General features: G+C 48.4%; 1 protein-coding gene across 1 annotated transcript in view; it reads right to left on the minus strand.

Moving 5' to 3' along the window:
* LOC108574697 overlaps positions 1-22,096 on the minus strand; it is a 107,898-nt gene that overhangs the window by 28,274 nt on the left and 57,528 nt on the right. The window contains exons 3-7 of the mRNA XM_017937321.1: positions 21,604-21,668; positions 16,535-16,786; positions 12,062-12,379; positions 8,429-8,726; positions 7,924-8,069 (exon numbers count right to left, since the gene is read on the minus strand). Coding sequence (XP_017792810.1) covers positions 7,924-8,069; positions 8,429-8,726; positions 12,062-12,379; positions 16,535-16,786; positions 21,604-21,668 — 1,079 coding nt within the window. The remainder of the gene's footprint in view (positions 1-7,923; positions 8,070-8,428; positions 8,727-12,061; positions 12,380-16,534; positions 16,787-21,603; positions 21,669-22,096) is intronic.

Raw genomic sequence — 22,096 nt, forward strand, 5'->3', positions numbered from 1 at the left:
CAGCCGCTCCGCGGTGAAAAAGGGCCGGCCGTTTCGGGGCTGATTATTTCGCCGATAATTGCCGAGCGATTGCCGTACCTGCGCGTGCATTTAACCCTTCTCCCGCGCTGGTTAACGCGTGTGCGAGATGGTAATCTATCGGATGGAATTATTTCGCGAATATTGTGCACCGGGGGGTGCGAGGAGAGAGGTTTTCCGGTGGAAAGTGGTGAACAAATATGGATACTTCCCCCCCCCAGGATGTATCGTTATTTGAATTCCAAGTATTTCTCCTACGGACGGTATAAAAATCGAAGCAATTTTTCGTTTGCCAAAAAATGTCATCCGTCGAATTGGAATGCGCGAAAATATTCGGAGGGAAAACTGGCAACGATATATATGTATGTGGATGTGTATGTAGGGTATCGAGGACGGGCACGGCAAAAGGGAAGCAAACAGAAAAAAATTCATCGGTTCGAAAAGAACGAATGGGGAAAAATGAAAAAGTCGAGATGAAGGAATTCTGATTGATCGGTCGTTCGCCCATTCGCAGCGCCAATTACTACTGTGTCCTTTCTGTCAAACGATCCTCTAATTTTCAGCTTGTACAACCGTTTCTCGTTTTCTCTCTCTCTTTATCTCTGCCCCTAAATTGTCGCGTGAAATTAAAAATTTCGCGTTCTATTCGAAAAATTTGCAAATTTTTCGAACCGCGAGAAGTATTGTTCAGCGCGAAATATTTCATCGAGTATTTCTCAACCCATCGAACGTCCCGTTTTTTATCGCCCGCAGAATTTTCCACGATTTATCCGTTTAGAAATTAATATGGAACACCCTGTACAGGCGTCCACGTCACATAGATTTCGCGTGTAGCTACAACACGTCCTAACACGGCTATCTAGACGCGCGGCCATGTTTCTGCCAGCGCACGGAAGCAGCCAGCATGTCGATGATTTAAAAATATAATACAGCCCGTGGAACCTAACTGCAACAACCTCGATAACTTCGTGTGTAATGATTTCGTTGTGGATAACGTTCAAACAAATTCAACGATGTATACTAAAGAAGTACACACCTTAAGGCGTCTAAAAATTGGCAAAGTTTAGGAATTTCTTCCATAGGTAACTGCTAAACGAAAAGTCTGTGCAAAGTGATTGAAAAATCGTAGATAATACGTCTTAATTCATAAGTCAAAAGGAATCTTTTAATTCTCCATTCGATCGATGCTCTAGTAGAGGAGATTTCGCGATTGCTCCTGCATTTTGTAACATTTTTACTTTCCAAACATTCGAGAGAAAAGGTAAAAGTAATCTCTGAAAAAATTGAAATTTGCTTTCAGAAAAGATCCCTAAATTTGTAGCTATGTATGTTTAAAAGCCTCAGGGTGGCGCACCCCCTTAAAATGATCATTCGAGCACTCGAACTTACTCTCGCATAAATCTTGCGGCAACGTTCGAAAGCAAAACTTACAAGTAAGATTCAAACGACGATATTTTTTTATGTTCTTTATTTTTCGAGTACCTGAGAAGAACACAAATATATAACTGTTTAAAGAAATACACTGTGTCCTCCTTCGAGCCACAGATCTGAACCAATTTTCGCTAAATTCATTACTTACGGGGTGATCGAAGTGGTTACAGTTACGTGCCTCACCCTGTATGTTCAACGGTTGACCGCCATTGCGCCGCTTAACTAGCCAACCGTGTTCAACTTTGAAGCTCTCGTTTTTTCTCTCTCCCTATCTCCTCTCCCACCTCTATGTCCACCATGCTCCTCTTCTCCTTTTCATTCACTCTCGACGTTCGTGTTTCTTCCTCCGCTAACATCCTCGTAGTAATTGGTCTTTAACTCTACCTTAATGCCGATCCTTTTAAATCTTGGCCGAAAAGGATTTTTTCGCCTATCCACCTTTCCCCCGTCTTCCTCTCGAATTTGCACAAACTCGATTCCGCCACGCCAACCCTCTCCCCCTCTTTAAACCCTCTGATTTAGTTGTTCGAGTATATCGAACGGTTCTCGAATAACCGAAAGGCGACAGGAGTATTAGCCAATCCGACGTCCACCTGTAAATTTCGAAGAGTCACGCGGCGAGTTTTCGCTTGAAAAATGGCCGATCCGCGAGCACGCGAAATTTCGATCGCGTTTCGTGCCGTTCCTCGTCCAAACAGCCCTCGATCGTGAGATATCGTCGACGGTTACACCGTGCTGCCGTTAACTTTCGACGGCTATTGCGGTTATAAACAGCACGTTTGCTATGAAGAAATCACCGCGCTCTACCTTTCCTATCTTCGAATAACGACCTAACAACGACAACGCGAGAGGAGGTCGAGCGAGCGTTGGGACTCGTGCTGGTCTATGACCCGCAGACCGAGAGGGCCCAACGCCTTGACTGGGTCCCAGCCTGTGCCAGGGTTTCCCGGAGGCAAGAGAGGGGCGTCAAGGCTCGTATATAAGGACGCGTTAAATAAGAATATGGAGATTGCATTGGAACGAATTAGGAAGCGTGTAGTTGATAAGGACGGACCAGAAAGAACGAGACGTCAACGACAGACGGACGAATAAATAATCCTGACAAATATTATTTAGACCAAAAGCCCTTACAGAGGAGAAAGAGAGAGAGAGTTGAAGACGCGGAGAGAAACTATATCCTACGGAGAGTTCGATAGAGAAAAGAAACAGTTTTCTCCATAGCGTAAACACGGCGGTTATCGATGGAACCTCGCCCCACGTTCGTTCCGTAAAATCTGCAACACCTTCGGTCGACCGCGGATAATGACGTGAGGGACAAGCGATTTATAATGGGAGCGCGCGCGGTGCGTATCGCCGGCGACACACGTAGCTACCCGTAGGTACGCGCGTCACGGCGATTTTTTACATCAGCGTGCGGTACCATAAATCAATTAAACAAAAAACCGCGGGGCCTGCGAGTGACAAATTCAGCTGCGACTCGGTCGAACCACCTGGAGCGAATTTGATTCGCGCCGCTGACCGTTGTTGCCCTTTCCTCCTCGTTACGCCCGGCCTCTCGTTGTTCATCGTGGCTCTTTTTCATGCAGATATTTCCCCGAATCCGCATGAATTCCAAAAGATTTAACACTTCAACTTTGTACCGTGACCGTGTCTTCGAGCTTGCGAATCATCCCTCGTTAAACTAACGACAATCGAGACTGATTTAGTATATCTCGTATCAGATATGAAAGGCGATATCTACGGAAACGAATGGTTCGATCGATTTAAAAATTGATACTCCAGAGTCTAGACACTTGTACACAGTTGATCGCTGTAGGAATATCAGCGATCGAGCTGGTCAAAGTGTAATACATCCGAGCAAATATAGAATACACCGGCGAAATCGTACCAGGTAAACAGTTTTAATTGTTGCAGGAACGTTTCGTGTTTAAAGGCAAACACGCTATCGAAACATCTAAACGCTTTGTTCGTCTGGTTTTTTGGTCTTTACCGAAGATGTTACGGTGGCACGTTGTGTTTCGTATCCTCCGGAGGAAGCGAAAACAACGCGATGCCCTGGCAAAAGCTTAATTGCTTTGGGATTCGAGCTCGTTAGACACGGGCGTCTCAGGTATTCCTCCGTTCTTCCTCACGGTGATTTCGTTGTCCTCTCTCTCTCTCTCTCTCTCTCTTCATTTACATAATATTATACAAGCCGCGATGTTTCAAATAACTCTCTCCTACTTCGTTTCTATCCCGGCTCTTCTTTCACTTTTTAATTTCGTTTACTCCGCGAGAACTACAACACAGACGGACAAGGCTTGACAAAACGGTAATACGTTTAACAGCCGTGGTCTCTTATTCGAACATATCTTTTCCACCAAACACAGCCCTGGACCCTCATCCTGGTTCTCAGATTGTTTCGTTTTATTCTTCATTAAGGAAGATTTTTTTATCAGAGCGGGTCACGAAGCGAAATGGGCTCGCTCTCGAGGAACATTACGCCTCCCGTGGGATTCATTTCTCTCCGCTTCTATTCCACTCACTCACGATCAATTCCAGACTTTGCTTCTTACCCTCCTGTAACTTCGAATTGGCCGGATCCGTGCTCGTTATATCCGATGTCGTGAGTGCACTTACACCGCCGACGCCGACGCCGACGCCGCTTACAATCGTTTCACTCATCCAGTTGATGATTTTGCTTCCGGACCTCTTACAACTTCGAGCCATCCCGCAGGAATTCTCCCTGCCGCCACTTATTACGCTTAGTGAATCCCTATCAATCTAACTTCAAAATGGAATTTCGTGATTGCCCCACGCGTTTGTGTACCGGCCATTAAAGCCCGTGTCTCCCGCGAACCGAGGCGCGCGAGAAATAAAATCGCAAATTGCCCAGTCACTCTCGCGACCTATTGTACCGGCGCCAAGAATAACAGGTTGTTAGAACGATTAATTGGCAAGAGGGATCAATTTTTTCTCTATAGTCTAACTCTCTCTCTCTCTCTCGTTATATCGTCGACCGCTCTCTTTATCCTCCTCTTTTTCACTCGTCGATGAGCGAACCAGCTTCTTCAACTTTCGATCATATATTTGTATACAGAGATTATTCAGTTACTGTCTCTGGTTAACCCTTTCGCCACGGCGGATTTTAACGCAAAATTTCTTATTTTGGCCTATCGTTCTGAAACTCGATAAGATTAAGTATTGACTTTTTGCAGTCGAACTCTGGGATATTCCCAATAAGGCGATTTTACCTGCAGAAACGGGGGAAAAAATAAACAACCTACACAAACAAACTCATTTGAATAGAATTCATACGTTTTTTGGACGATAATCGACCGAACGCGCGCTACCAAGAAATGCCCACGGAAAATACGACCGCAAAGAAAAGTGTTCAACGGTGTAGGAAATTTTCAAAACGCCTATAGGCGCCGACAGCAACGAAAGGGTTAAGTACGAGGAGATCTATCCAAACCAGATACCAACAGCGTTTCTCGTCGTCCCTCAATTTACTCGCGGAGATGGTCGAAATCACGGGGCCATAATCCTTGCAGTTTCGTCTCGCGTAATCAACCCGACGAGAACAGGACGTAAAACTATAAGCCGGGCGGATACACGAGGACGATCAAGAGAGAAGAACGGTGATCAAGCTAAACCGTTTCACCCGCGTACATTTATTGTCATTCGTAACGACAAATTCGCGACTAATCTCTCTCTCGCACGGAACGGGCACACCTATACCCTAAAAGCGAACCGCCAAAACTGTCTCCTCGAGGCGTAATTCCCGGTCGTCGCGACGGGAATACCAACGTCGTTGGCCGCGTTTCTGCGCGATTGCTCGTAAAAGTTTGGACGAGAAAGAAGGGAGAGAGAGAGAGAGGCAGGACAAGAAGAGCAGCAGGCGAAAGAATCAAGCTAGAAGAAGCTAAGAAAAAAAGATGGATGGCTAGCGGATGGTCGACTTTATTGCACCGGCGGATATTGTATAGCTTATGGTTACAGGAGTAAAAGAGGGAACGAAGAGAGAGAGAGAGTTTTCCCTGTGAAAACGAATGATCTATCGCAGAGCTACACGGACCGACCGGTCTGTAGAACGAATTTTTCGTCTCTGAAGTCTCTCTGGCCGGAAAATCAGTCAAAACTTTTTGATCCCCAGGTACAAGTTGGAACTTGAACTCTACTCCATCGAACGAAACGAACTTTCCCGCCGCCGATTCTCCGACGATTATAATTTTATAATCTAACAGCCTCGTAAAACTACAGAAGAGACCAAGTGCCCCGTTCAACTTTCAGCTTCGAGTAGGTACCTCTACCGAGAGTCTCTGTCGAATTTCCATCGACTTCCCTCTTACCTCGACCAAGATGTTACTTCGTTGGAGAAAAGGTGTATCGAAGGAAATCCAAGTGGTAGCAACGCCGTCCGAGAAATCCTTCGACCTGTCGATTAATTAGCCCCGGGTAACGCGGATCCGGTGGAAAAATTGAAAGGTTGCTTAGCCAGACTGTGGGGAGAAGGGGGGGGGGGGGGAAGAGATCGGGAAAGAGGGCGAACGAGCACTGGATCAAACCGCTGGATTACAAGTCCAATCCTCGGGAACGGAGCGGAGAGAGTTCCTCGAAGATGTGGAAGTTGCGGCGAAGAGGCGGCTGCGAGAGGAGAGAAGAAGGCGGGAGGTGTTGGGATAAGGGAAGGTGGATGGTCGCAAGGCTTGGGATATTTCGTTGGGACCGAAGAAACGTATATCGCAGGCTGCATTCGTATCAGCTACACCGGGTGAACTGATGAGACTTTGGTAGAGAGAGTACGCTGAAGAAACAACGGGCTTATTTTCTTGGCAAATTTTTGGAGGAATATCCCCGCCAGCCGGGGATGCAGATCTCGAGGAAATGAAAAGTTTTCACGGGGATATGAAAAGGAGAGGAATTTGCGGTGGATGCTATATTGTGATTTAAACGAGGAAATAGGTGCGACACTCTGTACGTGATAGGTAAAATACTTGTGTTTTTTATAGCTTTCTTTAATAACTTTCAATTTATACGTTGATGCGTTCTATCTCTGCTCTTTCTCTTTTTGTTCGCGATAAATTGCTTGGAGTGCGACGAATTTCATTCCGCACGGCGATATATAAATTTCGAAATAGGAACGATCGTTCTTTTTGAATAGAACGCGACGATTAAATCCCCCAAACTCTCCCAATGCTTTTCTTCTTTTCTTTTTTTATTTTTCTATCGAACGTACAGGCCGACATAGATTAACGAAGATCTCCCGTGTTTTTTCCCCCGCGAAGCAACGAAAATAAATGAAAAAAAAAAAGAGAGAAAAAGATGGAACGATAAAGTGCTTTTGACACGGGAATGACAGGGCGAAACCGCGATGGTTCGGTTAAAAAAGAATAACCCCCCGTGTTCTGTGGTCACGATACACCTCGAACCAGGCAACAAATGCAGAAACAAAAAACAAACGAAGAAAGAGGTGATCGACAAACAGAGCCACGAAACCAAACCGCACGAGCCATCGTTCGAAACGATGAAACAAAATATTTGTGCGGTTTCAACGATTTCCGTGACGCGCTTCACTACCTCCCTACAGATTCAATTTCTCCAGGAAGATTCGTTTACCACCCGTTGCATAACACAGACACACACGCGCGCGTGCACAGACTACCGTATACACCCTTCCACAGTATTGCCGCCTGTGTGTAAGTGTTCGTCCGGTAGCAAACGACAGCTATATGTACAACTTATAAGTCGTTCCGTGGCATTTTGACAAATCGCCCTTGTCCTCTTCTCCTCCCTCCGTCCAATTCTTACCTTCGGGGATCGCTTCGAAGCGCGACCAAACTACGACGATATTTCTTCCACGCAGAATGCTGTTCTATTTTGAAAAAATGAAAAATGGAAAAATTGCGCATGTTCGAAGGGAAAAGGTAGACGAAAGCTGGCGGAAAGGCGGCAAGTTAATTCCATCGCTACACGTTTCCTTCCGCCAATAAAACTGGCAAACGTTCCCTCTCGAAATCGATCGAAAATTACAGAAGGATCGGTCAAGCTTCCCTCCGCGCTCTATCGTCCTCCTTTTCCAACATTGTTGCCGCACGGTAAATCCTCTAGCCGCGCGTGCACCACTAGAAACTTTTCCACGGGAGTTCTCCCGGGGGTTTATCGGCGTCCGAGGCAGTTTTCGGCAGCCACATTTTTTCTCCTCCCTTTCCCCTACTGAAATTCGAGGGTCACGCAAATCGAGCGTGACCGGGCAACCTGCTGCTCGAGGAACGATCCGACTCTCTCTCTCTCTCTCTCTCTCTTCTAAGCGTCTATTCTAGAAAAGTCTCTGTACTTATGTGAATCGATCGAGAGGAGAAACAGAATCGTGGCGTCGAAATTGACTGCGCAGAGAGTTGGGGGGTGAAAAAGGAGGGCGACGTTGTGTCAGACACGTTAGATCGAGATAAACGAGGAGAACAGGGGGGAAGATACGGCGATGATTCTACTCACTGACTAAGGTGAGGAAGGGTATGTTGTGCTGTTGAAAATGGGGCGGACTGCAGGCTTCTTCCGGCCTCGAGACGGCGCTTCCGGTTTGCACCTCTATCACGTGGCCGTCCCTTCGGTAGAACTTCATGCACATGAAACCGCTCCGACTGAAACACACAGAGAAGAGGCACCCGAATAAAAACCGTTCTCTTCGCCTCTGGTGAAGGACCGGCGAAACGTTTCGCCCGCGTGAACAATAACTGGACTGTTCCTACTGACAATGGATCGCGGTTTGCGACGTGTATCCGGTTCCACGTTTGCATCTCAAAACAATGCAATATCGATGTCCCTTTTTGTTCTCCCTCCCTGAGACAGTTTTTTGAAAAATTCCAGGCTCGCTGGACATTTCGAATTGGTACCTATTCCATTCTTCGAACGACGATAAATCGGTCACTTACCTTTCGTTATTAGCGCGTAGAAAGAAAGAGAAAGATGGTAAGGAAAAAGGAAAGATAGATTTACTCACCAGCCAACGGTGAAATGGGCGACGAGCATCTCCATGTTGAGCTGCACCGCGTTGTTGTTCTGTTTGATGCTGTTGCACAGGATCTTCACGTCCTGATCCTCCTGTCCAGGAACGTATTGGCCGTCCAGGGCACCGCTCTCGAATCTCGAGGAACTACCGTTCGATCTGGTTACGTGCAGGGAAGCGTTCCGTAGATGGAACGTGTAAGACCTGGTGAGGTCGAGGGTATGCCAGGTTTGCCCGCCGCTGGAATGGCCGGTCAACCAATTGGGAAATCGGCATTGGCCGGGTGGCGAGACTGAAAGCGCACAGGAACCAATTTATTTAATGCTGATTGGACTCTGCCTCGAGTTCTCCTTTTCCTCTCTTCCAACATCTCCTTCGTACCGGTGTTAAACGGAACGGTTTCTTCCCTTTAAACGGGTATTTAGAATATGGACTTTGCGATTCCTGATTGTTCCTTCGCCTTCTTTCTTTCTTCCCTCCCCCGCGCGCGTCTTCTTTCCCTTACTCGTGGCCCCCGGGTTAAACGGTTCGTTTCCGGCAACGCGATGGAATATTTGAGAGTTCGAGGAGGGTAATCGAGTCGACCTTCGAATCGTTGCTTTAATTCTATTTGATCGTGCTCGAACACCGTCCAGAGATGAAATCTAAGAGCGGTAAGGAGGTAGAATTATCACGGGGATATTCCCCCCCTGATCGGCAAGACGCGTCCCGTATTCTTTAAACGAACGCTCTCTCCTGATCCAGGCATTTACATGTCGCTATCGATCGATTCGAATCGAGAAGCAGAGAGAGGGAGAGAGAGAGAGAGAAGAGGAACAGGATGAGACGAGCTCCGAAAATTTCGCAGTCAGCCCACACCGGCCCATAAAGTCCTCGACGTTCCGAAACGACAGCCGATAAAACGTCGACGTAGGTATTCGATGGCGAAACAGAATCGTTCGAGTATCTCGCCAGTCCACCACCTCCCTCTCTCTCTCTTCCTCTTTTACTCCTCTTTATTCACGCTGCTGCTCCCTCTACGGAGGCTCTCGAACGTGTTCCACTTCCGGCTCGGGGGTGTAAAATCCGGGCGTGAGAAGGAGCCACTTCGATAGCGCCCGTCGCCGGGGAAAGGGTTGAAGGAGGAAAGTGGATAACAAAGAGGGAGGGAGAGCAAAAGGAACAAGGGCAACTGGCTATAGGCTGATAGATAGATGAAAGGAGAGACAAAGATAGAGAGAGGGAGGAATAGAAAATAGAAGAGAATAGCCAGGCTGTAACGACGCAAGGGTAAAAGACGCGATGTAAAAAGTATAGGAAAGAAGATGGGAAAATACCAATGGGGATGATGACGGTGGCCGAAGAAAGAGCGATACCTCGGCCAGAGGGTGGAAGGTTAAGAGAGGAAGAGCGACAGCCGAAGAAATAGTACGATAAGAAAAGAGGGAAGAAGGGTGTATAGAGGTGGAAGTATGGAGGATTGACAGAGTGTACGTTCGGGCAGTTTTATGGCACGTAAAAGCATTGTTGCACGGCCTGGGAAAGAATGGAAATAATTCAGCGGCTCCCTTCGATAAGTCCACGACGCGGGCGAGCGAGATACAAATTCCGCGATCGTAAAAATCGAATGGCATCTCCCTTGTTTTACCTTCTGTCGTTCTTTATCTTTTCGTGGTATCAAGTCATGCGCCACCCTTCTATACGTGTCACTCTTACTCTCTCTCTCTCTCTCTCTCTCTCTCTCGATCCCCGACCCCTTCCATTATTTCTCCCGTTCTACCCGTTCACCGTGTATTGCCAATCTGCATTTTAACGATACCGATAAAAATCTGACGGAAAGTTGAATTTGTAACTCGCCGGTATCGGGCTGGCTGGTTGCGAACGATGCAACGTAGACGAAGGGAGGAGAGATCCGCCACGGTGTCGCGATTGATTTCTAATATTCACGCTTCTCTCGCCAGAGAGAGAGAGAGAGAGAGAGAGAGAGCTTCCGCGGAGGGAAGTTCGACTACTCGTCAATAATGAAGCCGCGCGCGCTTATCTTGCGTTCGCGCCTCCGACGATCCACGCCGGCAACTAAGTTGTCGAGTTTTAACGAAACTTTTAACGAAACCCTGTAATTATATTTCGTAAAATCTCGGATTCACACTATTAACGTCCGGATTAAAAGTTTCCCCCGGGGCTTCCCACTTTATCGTCAGACTCTCGCCGTCGCGTCCTTTCTAAATTCCAGTTAATTTCATTAGTTTAGAACAATAGAGGAGGGGGGAGGGGGCATCGGGTGAACCAGGTGACTTTATTTGTCCAGTCGATCTGCTGTCCAAATATTAGCGAACGCAGAGGTTGCCGCCGGAAATTTCGGGGCACGATCGTTCGATTAACGAGCAGCTTCGACGGCGTAATTGCCTATTCGAGAAGGGTCTCGTGGTACGAAACGTGGTGCTTCACCGGTTGCTCCTCGTCCACGTTTCAAGACATCTTTCCCCGGCCCAGCCGAGTTCCCTTTCGCCGGTTAAACCGCACGTTTCGAGCAGTTATGAAAACGCAGTCGAGTAATTTTCCCGTGGTATTGACTCTGCGGTAGAAGAGTCCAGGCTAATTGAACAAACTTTCGAGCCGGCCTGTGGGTGCAGTTAAAGGTGCTCGACGAGTGACGGAGATAGTAGACGGGGAAAGTAAGACGGAGGAGGAGGGTGAAAGACGGGAAGATCGAAAAAGAGGGAGAGCAACAGACGCGATGGGGTAACCGAGCCAGAGAAAGAGAGGAAAAGATTTAACGTTAATCCATTTTCCGGGCTAGTTCTCGGCGTTGCTCTCTTCCCATTTCTCCGGCGCCGCTCGCCGTTTCCACAAAAAGGATCGAGATATTAACGACGCGAATGCTTACGAGGCGGAGCGCCACGCACCCCCTTGTCCCGACTGGTGGCTACCAGAGGGTGGAGAAAGGTAGAGTTCTCCACGCTTTTTCACCACCACGGCACTTTTATCCGCGCGCGTGTCGCCGCCGACTTTCGCTCCACTTGAAACGATTCGACGAAGAAAGTAGCGTGCGGGTCGCCGTTTCGACCAGCGAGAGAAAGAAAGAAAGAGAGAGAGAGAGAGAGAGAGATGCTGCGAATCCACTCGAGTGAAATCCGTTAACGAAGTTTGCCGTGAAACTGTACGCAGTAAGATACGGGCTTGCAAACTCTCCCCTTCCGGAAGAAGCAGCAAGTGCGCTCGGGTCGATGGAAAAAAGAAAGGAAGAACGTGTTAACGTTAGGTTGAAGAAAGGAGAGAAGTGGAGTAGCGTGTAAATATTCCTCGTTCGCGCTATGGACCGCCATTTTGACACGTACCTGTTAATGACACTGCGAGAGAGCTGAATTTTTCAGACCGTGATTCCTACGACGACAGACGCTTCCCTCTTTTCTTCTACACCTTTCTCGAGTATCGCGTATGCAACCTGACCTTATTCTACCTACGGACCTTATTCTTTCTCTTCCCTTTCTCTCTAGATCGTGCTACGAGTAATCGACTGAATACATTCTACGAACCAATGAAAATATTTACGCAAGCTCCATTCGAACGATCCGTTCGAAGAAAGAGAAGAACCTTTTGAATTTGAATTGCCTTCAGAAATTCTAACCTATTCTACGCTCTACGCACCTTTCATCAGCGTCATAGTTCGAGATCCTTCCATCGGGCTGAACAGTCCGTTGCAAGTGGCATCTCCGCTCTGCGCCACCCGGTAGATCTCGGCCGCACCCTCGGGCACCGGTCCGCTCTGTAAACCGACATCGTGATCCATGGCTCCTATGCCCATGGCAGCTCGGTGCAGATTACCCTGCACTGTCTGGCCTGCCTTCTCGTAGACGAAGCATCGGTATCGATCTTCGTTACTGGACGCGTGTCCGTGATGCAAACGGCCGACCAGGTAACGGCTGCTGCCCTCCTTCCAGGTGGCCAGGCATTCCAGCTCCTCAACTGAAACGTACCAAACGACCTCGTCAACATCGCCGTACAAACGACCAACCATCGACACATGTACACGGAAAATCGCCCAATGTTTTTGCACGCCCGGTGGCCCTTTGTACCCTATGCAACGGTAAATTGAACGGGAGTTACATTTTATTGGAAAATTCGCTTTCTGTGATTTGACAAACATTCTCTCTTCCCTTTTTCCCCGCTTTAACTTTTCGCTCGTGGCGATGGATTTTCTCGCGGAACGATCGCGTAACAGTTTTCTGCACGCGCGGCGTAAAACCGGGGTTATTTGCGTAGGATCAACTGCACGTATCGAGTCGGAAAGTTTATTTCGTCGCGACGTTTGTTCCCGAAGAGTGACGGGTGAACGTGTAACGTTTGATCGAATAAGGAAACTGAGTGACAGGTCGCGCCGAGAGAATACCGACGCGCCAAGTGTACGCATTTTCACTATAATATAACGATAACTTCCCGAGGATTCACCAAGACTAATACACGTGCTGGATCCCCGCGTCTATCAGCGAGATCAAATTCGACGCAGAGAGGGAGAGCTGCATGCGTCGGAATCTGGGTGGACCGCCACCGGGGAACGAGCTTTTTCGTTCGAATCCTCGCAAATTGCTCGCGGCGGCGTCCTCGCCTCCCCCAAGGACCAGGGATGAAGAAAGGAAGGCTGTTTCCTCGAAGACAGAGATAGAGAGGGAATGAGGATAAAGGTTGGCGAAACGAGGGCTGGTGCGCCGAGAGGGGAGAGAAAGAAACGGGAGGAAAAAGAGGTAGCCGACTTTTCCGCGAGATGTGATTTAGATACGCGCCTCTGGGATCTTGTGGAAAGGCTGGTCGCGTAGACGGCGGTTAAGGAACGGGGAGAAAGAAGGTGTCCGACGAACAGATCCACCGCGATAACATCGAGCTCTTTACCCGTGGTCTTTCGAGGGCCTCCACGTCTCTCTACAGCCGCATCGAACCGATAATTGTTGGTTTCTTCTCGTCCACGCTCCTCGGCTTCGTACACCTCCACGCCCTTCAAAGAACCGAGCTATCGTTTTTCACGCGGTAATCTTGCTCTTCTCGCTCCCTTTCCTGCCTCCGTCCACTGGACCTTGGCTTTTCCACGCACTCCTCCTTTTCAATGGCTTCGTTTCCGCCGGACAACTATCGCTGATTGCCTCCCGTGCAGCGAACGTCTCTCCTTCGCAGCACGTCGGATCGAGCCAAGACGCAGGGTGAAAAGAAGGGAAACGGTGGTAATCGAGGATCCCTTCGTCCACCAGTGGCTTCTTTCTACTCGTTACCGGTGTTTGCGGCTTTCTATCCTTCCCTTATCTCTTCCTCCTCGTTATCATTTTTCTTCCCCGTGTCTCCAACAGGCTGTATTTTCGAACAGTCACCGGCGCGATGCGGTACAATCCATTCGAGCTAAGCTTTCACCTCTCTTTGATTAATGTTTGTACACGCTTCGTTTCGACGTTTTTATGCGACTTTCTCACTTGATATACTGTATTCACCCGGGATGATGCATTGTTCCGTCTATATCGCGGTAATCGCCGGAGGAACGTTGTTTTGATTTTATACCTTCTCTCATGTTTTCCCATTTAACGAATCGTAAATCTAGAGTGTAATTCATCAGGAAAAAAGAACTGGCTCGCCGTGTGTGTCCGTGTGAGCGTATTTGGGACACGGTCGAGGATCACTTGAGCGGCTTTGTCGTCGAATATTACGGAGGAGAAAGAAAAAAAACGCGTAATTTCGTTGATGCTGTGCCCACGTTGACCAGACTTTAGGTACATATGGGTGACATTACGAAGAAGAAAGAAAAAAAACAGTCTGACCGCGTAATCGAAAAATTACAGCTCGTTTAATGGAATAAAAAAGGAATGAGAGAGAGAGAGAGAGAGAGGTCAAAGTCATTCTCCTCCGTTCTCTTACCATTGCCTTTCTCTCATTCGTTCTCCATTATTTTAATGGACCCTCTGAATCGTATCTACTCGAGACTCCGAGAATCTCTCCCGAATGGAAAGTAGAAAAAAAGGGCTATCTCCTCTATTACGAGTTCCTCGGTAAGATCGAACGATTTTAAATAAATTCCGGCGTCGCGGCTACTCGATTCGCCACGGGCCATCAGGCCGGATTTCTCACTCGTTTTGCTCCACGAACGTGACTCAATTAAGTTTGAATTATGCCGAATTTGCGTCGGATAACACTCCACAAAGGGATTAAACGGCACCGACGCAGAGTTCACGTCCCTACTTTCCCGAACGCGTGTTCAATTTAATATCGGATCCGGGGCTATAGCCGTCGAGGCATTCGGTCTCTACCTCTAGCAAATCATCGCGCTCAAAGCTTGGATATAACGTGAGCAATTTCGCGAAATTACATTACGCACCGTTAAAGCGCGCGTGAACAGTCGGTGACGTACTAATTCATCCCCCGGCCTCCTCCTCCTCCTCTTATCTACCCTTCTCCTATCGGTCTTACTAGTAATCGTAGTATTCGACAGCCTATCGCTCCTTTCGCGGTGAGTTGTTTCTCGTTGTACTTGATATTTTTTTTTTTTTTTCGAAAAAATTTCATTTGTTCACCGTGTCGCATTTAAAATGGCACGTACAGTGTACGGAATGAAACGCGTCAACATAGAGATCACGCGGGCCAGGTCGACCTAAAAGGGTATCTCTGCGTTCGCTTGTTCTACGTTGTTTTCCACTCGTTTTTCGTGTTTTCACGTCGAAAGTTAATTCGATTTAACGTCGATACGCTACGGTTCAGCGTTTTCGGCCAAAATGTCCATCAAAATAAAAACAATTCCGCGCGGATGTAACCGGTGAGATGGGTTTTTCCTCTGGCAGCTGCGATCGGGTTGATCACGCGAAGAATTTTACAAAATCAAATTGTCCCACTTTTGCCGGGCAAATTCTCGTTTACGGTATCTCCGCGATCGAATACTTCGTACGAACCTTTTATCGGTTGTTTGCAAAAATAAAAAAAAAAGAGAACCTGCCCCGCTTCTCGCATAAATCGTCCGCCACTCCAACTGTTTTTCCAACCGACGCGTACGTTTACGAGGAAAGGATCTGTACCATTTGCCCGGATTTCATTTAGATTCCCCTCCTCCGGCTTAACAGTCGTTGGCGTCGTCTCGCGAAAATTTCGAACGTCAGATCGCTCGGAATTTCACAAGGGAGAGAGATTTTTGGCGAACTGCCGGGGGAAGGAAAAGACTTATTCGTTACTCGGTTCGTTCATTTCGTTCGTCCTCGTCCAACTGCGAAAAGGGTTGGAAGCTGTTCGAAAATAGGGAAACCGGTTTCCCGCCTCGCCTCTCGATCCGGAACTCTCCCCGCGCGCGCGTTCAATCCGCCGCGGAAGTTTAACGAAGTCGAAATGGAGGAAAACGAGTCGGTGGTTTTGCGAACGGGGACCTTCGTTAGGGAGCGAAAGGGACGATTCTCAGCTCGTCCAGCCATTTAACCCTGCACCTCGTTTCGCTCGAATCGTTTTTCTCGATTCCTCGATATTTCTCACTATTTAAAATTGTTTAAAAATTCTTCTTACACCTCGTTCGAAGTTAAGGTAATTTTGAAAACAGTCTGTACGATACAGGATTAATCTGGTTCCTCGAGAAGTGAAGGGGACGATTTGTCCTTTTTCCTCCCGCGTCGTCGTCGTCCCGTTTAATTCTCCACCACAGAAATCGTTAGCTCGGCAAACCCCTTGTCGGATGTGCGTCTAATGGCAAACGTTCGCTCCCTCCTCCGGAAATCGAGCTCTCTCCCGGTCTCGGGGCCGCGACTAACGAATGCACGGACGAAAATCACTTCTAATCGCGCGCCGACCCCTGACCCTTTCAGCCATTAATTGAGCGTACGGCCTGGCGGAGGACTTGGTCGAAAGTTTCGAGTGTCTGTCGCCGAACGTGCTCCCCAAATTATGGTTTCTTAAGTGTGACGATTTCGAACAGGGTGGTCGTATGAATCTCGTTAGCTCTCGAGGGCATTTAGTATTCATTTCTCAATTACGAATAGAATTCGAGGGTCGTTTCTACGCTCAATTCGAGAAGAAAGAGAGAAAAAAGAAAAGAGAGAGTTGTGTTTTAAAAACCGTCACGGACAGGTCGATGTATCGTTGTTCGATGGAACGTGTCCGAGGAATACTCACCTGCGCTCTCGGAGGCAGATATGTCGGGGCACGCTTGATATCTGAAGAGCAATCTGCTGTCGTCGGTGCAGGTGTCGACGTTGCTGACGGGCACCGAGCAGGTCCCGTGACCCCGGTTATAGGAAAAGGTCATGGGTCCTCGAAAGGGGCACGGCACAGGTGTTGCCTCCTCCCGGAACATCGAGTAGAGCAGAGCATCTCCGGTGATGTACGAGCACAACGACGACAGGGAATTTCTGCTGTGACAATAGGCTGAAACAACAAATGCAATCACATTAGACATACCTTACTCGATCCAAAGGATCGTCGAACTTGCAAATTGTAGGGTAAGTTGTTGGAATTTTATTCGGTGGAAGAGTCAAGTTACCTGGTTAGGTATCATATCAGGGTGCGTTGACAAGCTTCCAACGTAATTACCTGGAATTGTTTACACTGTACGGGAAAATTAAAACGTGTCGATGAGCTAGAGTGAACGATTCATCCAGTTATCTTCGTTCACTTTGGAATAATTCGTCCAGTGACATTCGTTCATCTTGGAATATGCAATTCGATGGAATTATGAAAGTAGCACGATAACGATATCGACTCGAAGAGCTATGTATACTCGTCGTTGAAGCAGTTTTACCGAGCACAGTCTACCCACGCTACGTGTGTACGACACGCGCACACCGGGACGCATTAACTTTCGTCGAACAGCCATAAGTTCTTTCCGTGCACAGGCCGAGGCAGGCGGGCAGGCAGGAAGTCGGGAAGAAGGAGCGGGGAGGTAAGCAGACGATGACGAATCTTCGTTGAGTAGGAAGTTCATAGCCGGGAGTAACTTTAACCGAGGATATTCTCCGCGATTTCTTTCTTTCCGGTTGGAAAAGTGGCGAGACGCTCGTGCTGGGACACACGGCTAACTTTTCCGCGTGCGCAGGTGTCGCCGTGCGTTGAGAATAATCGAACGGCCATCGACGTTTCTTCTTCTTTCTTTTTTCCTTCATCGTCTGGACCATCCTCTCTCCGCTCTCGTTATTTTCGAGAATCGTCAATCCGCGGCGAGATCCAGGTTCTTTTTTCATTATCAGAAATCGCGAACGAATCGAACGGAGACAACGGGTTTTCTTTGTTGACTCGCGTGGAAAAACGCGTTGAAACGCGAACGATCGTTTCATTGTCCTTTCCTCTTCGCATTGTCGCCGCGTACCTTCGAATCCGCCCGCGTTTCGTTTTTACGGCAGTTTATGACGACTTTCTGCGTCGTATATCCAAGAGAACGTCGATCCCTCGTTGCAAACATTTACGCGGGACTTATCGCGACTTTCTATCAACAGGATTTAACCGTGGCTGGAATTCTCCTGGTCTCCCGACATTTATTTCTTCCTCTTTTCATTTCTCCAATTAGCCTCTTTTCTCTTTTTTCACCATTTACCGCGTGCAAATAACTCGAAAATTTAGTCAAAGGAATTTCGCGAATTGCGCGTACACACGCCGCAACGAAGCCCCCGGGCGGCGTTGTCCGCTAAAAATTATTCAAGTAAACGAATATTTACTTACACTAATACCCGCGCGGACTCGCAGTCAACGACGGAAAAGAGCGGAGGAAGAAGGGAAAGGAAGAAAAAATAGGAGCCGTTGGAAAGAACGTAGGCGGATGTAATTTTCAAAGCGTGGAAATGGAAAAAGTGCAATGTCGTGTCTTTTCCCTATTTCCAAGTTTCCCTCCCCGCCATTTCACCCCTCGCCGGCTCATTTATTTATTTATTCTCGCATGGATGCCGGCTTCGTTCCTCTCCTCCCCCGTCCTCCTCGACTCCTCAAATTTTCATCGTCATTTATTCGTTATTAGGACCAGTTGGTCCCTTCCCCAAACGGAATTGCGCCCGACCACCGTTTCAACATAATTAATTTTTTGCCTTTCAAAGGCATGTCGCGCTGATTAATTAGTCCCACTTTATTTTCCTCGGTCACGAATGACAAGGTTGGCCGAAGGTATCGCTCGAAAGAGGGTCGCGTTAGCGAAATTAAAACGAATTCGACTGTCTCCCCCCTCTCTTCTCCTACCAACTTAACCCTTCGGTCGCCCGGTAAAATTCTCGATGACGAAGGTCCTCCGGCGCAAATTAATACGATCCCCGCGCGAAACACGGCTTACCTCGGTCGAATCACCGGCCGCGAAGAGAGCGCGAGTAATGCGTGAATTAGACGAAGACAAAGACGGAACGCGGAGGGAAAAAGTGCAATTCTGTGTTTTGCCCCCGCGAACACGTTAAAGTCCGCGTGAACTCTTCTTTATCCGGTCGCGCGATAAACGCGCTTGCCCGTTCGGCCCCGCCGCGCCGGCCAATTAAATTTAAAGCACGCTTTTCCTCTGCTGACAGTAATTCCGTCTCTTAAACTTTCCGACCAATCCAGCCAGCAGCAGCAGCAACAGCAGCAGGACTGCCAGCGTACGCAACGAGTGCTCGTTAAAATCTTTTCCTCGTTGGTCAACTCGCGCTGGACCGCAAGCTGCCGCTTTTTTTTTTCTCCCCGCTCCTGCGTACGTTTAGTAACGAGCCAGGGGAGGCCAGGAATCGAGCGGCGGAAGGGAGTTAACCTTTTTAACGAACAAGGGAAAAATAGGTTGGTCGCTGGAGAGCGGGCAGAGCGCCGTTCGATATCGTTGCATGTTTCTTGCGGAGGAAAAAAAAAGAGGGAAAACCTTGGCTAGAAGCAGCATCGAGAGGATAGATATTGAAAGAGGGATAGGAGAGAAGGGTAACAATCGCGCGGGCTTTGAAAACCGCATGTGAACTCCTTCAGCGTAGAAATTGTTCCCGACACACTTGTGTAACTTGCCCTACTTTTTCTTCCCTCTTCCATCCCTCTCCTCTCCCTCTCGCAAGATTTCACCAGGCGTAATCAGACCTTTCAAGTTGGAGAACGTCCGTGGCGAGCAAATAAGCGAATGATCGATAACGAACCAACAGTCAACCAGCCAGCCACCGGCTTCTGGAATGTATCAAGAGCGATCCAGAAAGAAAATCCACGGCGTTTCCATTCGTTTAGTCGCCCGAAGCGTGACGAGCCTTTTCTCGATCCACCTTGTCACTGTCCAACACTCCAGCCTCTTTTCTTCCCCATTCCCACCCGTTTTGCTTTTCCACACAAACGACCCACATTCGCCCCGCTCGTCGGCCGTCCGGTCCGAATGCAGCCTGCAGGCGACGGTATCTCCGATGTGACACTATGCAGATTAAAATCCCATAAAAAAAAAGTGGGTGGCAGAGGGTGAGGGGCCCGAGGGACTTTGACAAATCGTCGAAAAATGCGGACGCGAGACAGCAAGAGGGGTCGGTATCAAACCTCGACGTGTCCCTCTTTTTCACCCTGTGTACACACGCACCCTCTCTTATTCCCTCTTCAGCTTGGCTCCAGTGCCAAAACTCCACCTGCCTCGCGTTGCTGCTCTTCCGTTTCCACCTGTACAGGTCGTTTCACTTTTTCTCCTCGACTGCCGGGAGTCTCGGAGGCACGAACCTCTGCTAGGTGTTTCAGGAGGCTTCAGGAGGTTGAAAACAGGGTTCGAACTGTTCGAGAACGAGGAGGAAGGCGTTGAAGTTTTCGAATGAACGCATCTTCGAGGAGGAAGTTTAAGAGAAAGTTCATAATCTTTAGACAAGATGATGAATCAGGCTAAGTTGGGGCGGACGAAAGTTAATATTTCCCCCGATTACCAAACTCCCCCGCTCGAGGATCATGCTTCGAGTTTCTCTAGGCTCCGCCGTCTAGAGAGATATTAAAACGATTTTCTTGTTCTCGGAAGGAACGGCCGAGTTAAACGGAGGTCCGCCTCGTTTGCACGAGCCTGTACACCGCGTGCACACGCTTTTCACCCATACCTAACCCATTTTTTTCATCCGGATCCATATTTACCACCCCCGGACCAATGCGCTCCTCTCTTTCTCCGCTGCTCGTTTCCCCTGTCCGCGAAGCGCATCACTTACGACCGCAGTCGGAGGATCAAAGTGTCGTTAGCGGATTTGAAAAAGAAAAAAAAAAAGGGGCTGCTATCGTCTATGAGGTACGTCGAGCCGAATAGAATTATCAGGAAACTTCGTTGCGCGATTCTGGCCGAGGTAAAAGCGCCTTTCGAGCGAGCACGCCGCTTCAAAGCGGACCGGTCTGTGTTTCGGATTCAACGATTCTCGCGAAAACCCTTCGTTTTCCTGCCAATTTTCGCAAGTTCCGCGAATACGTGTACACAATGTGAGAGATTCGTAAAAAGCAGGTGTTCCAAATACATAATAGTTCCGCGGAGCAAATTTCCCTCGTTTCGTCTAAACGAATTTGCACCCTCTCGAAAACTAGCACGGCAGGCAGGAGGAAAGAACGCGTTAATGGTGTAAGGAAAAGGTTGGAAAAAACGAGGAATAACCGGAGAGTTTGCCGCGAGACGGAGAAGTAACGGAACCGATGCCGAGCAATAATCCTCGTCGATCTACATAACGATCCTCGATAAATATCCGGGGAACGAGAACCATTATCACGTCCGAAAAAGTTCGCTATCAGTTCTGTTCTCGGTGTATTAACGAGAGCACTGATTGCTCGATAGAAATCGGCAAAGTGCTCTCGATTTCTTTTCCGGGGTACGCTACAGGTCGGTTCCACCGGCCTCGTATTCTCGGAATTAGCAGAACCATCGGGTGTTTCGTTCGTCCCATCTCTCCCTCTTTCCGTTTCATTCGTCGCGTCCCGTCGCGTTCTTCGGCCCGTTTGCACAACGAACGAAAGTCGTTAAGTTCTTCCCCGAGAATTATTCCGCGAGCTACGGCTCTCCACCTACCCACCCCTTATTTCTCCCTCGTCGTCCGTCTTCTCGTCATCTTCGAGCTTTTAATTACCGATCGGCATTCTAATTAACGAATGGATTTCCCCGGGCCACCGGGAAAATCGTTATCGATCTTGCGAAACAACGGCTATTAGGAGGTCGAGGAGGGCGGGCGAGGCCGAAGAGGCAACGAGGAGAGGAAGGGTAGAAAGGAGACAAAGGGGACGAAAGAGGAGAACGGCATCTTGCAATGTTCTTTCAGAATTGTACTTACTTTCTTTGTACTGGAGAACGTTCGAGTGCTTCTCGTGAATGACGACACAACGGTAGCAGGATTTTCTGGAACAGAACGGAAACGGGGGGTTTTCTCTCTTATTCAGGCCTTTCATTCGATATCGCTCGCTGGAATTAGAACGCTTTCCCCCTGTTTTCGATTCTTCTCCCTTCCGTTGTTTTCTCTTTCGTTTCTCGTTAGGCGACGACGCGACACGGTGGCTCGTCGAGATTAACGGAGGACCGGCCGGTCGTAATGAGAGCCGCCTCGATGCGCTCGAAATTCGTCAGAGATCCGTCCCGACGATTTTATTGACCGAATTAACGAGCACCGGCGGCGAGTCGAATTTCACGGAATATCGTTCGCCGGATACTCGCGTGTCGTAATACGAACTTTAAATACGAAACTGACCATTCCTGCCCTCTCCTCTCTCCCGCCCACCCCCTTTTTTCCTTCTTTTTTTAACGGCCCGCGATATAGGAAAAGTTTTTAT

The sequence above is a fragment of the Habropoda laboriosa genome, unplaced genomic scaffold, assembly GCF_001263275.1.
Source record: "Habropoda laboriosa isolate 0110345459 unplaced genomic scaffold, ASM126327v1 scaffold203, whole genome shotgun sequence".
Lineage (NCBI taxonomy): Eukaryota > Metazoa > Arthropoda > Insecta > Hymenoptera > Apidae > Habropoda > Habropoda laboriosa.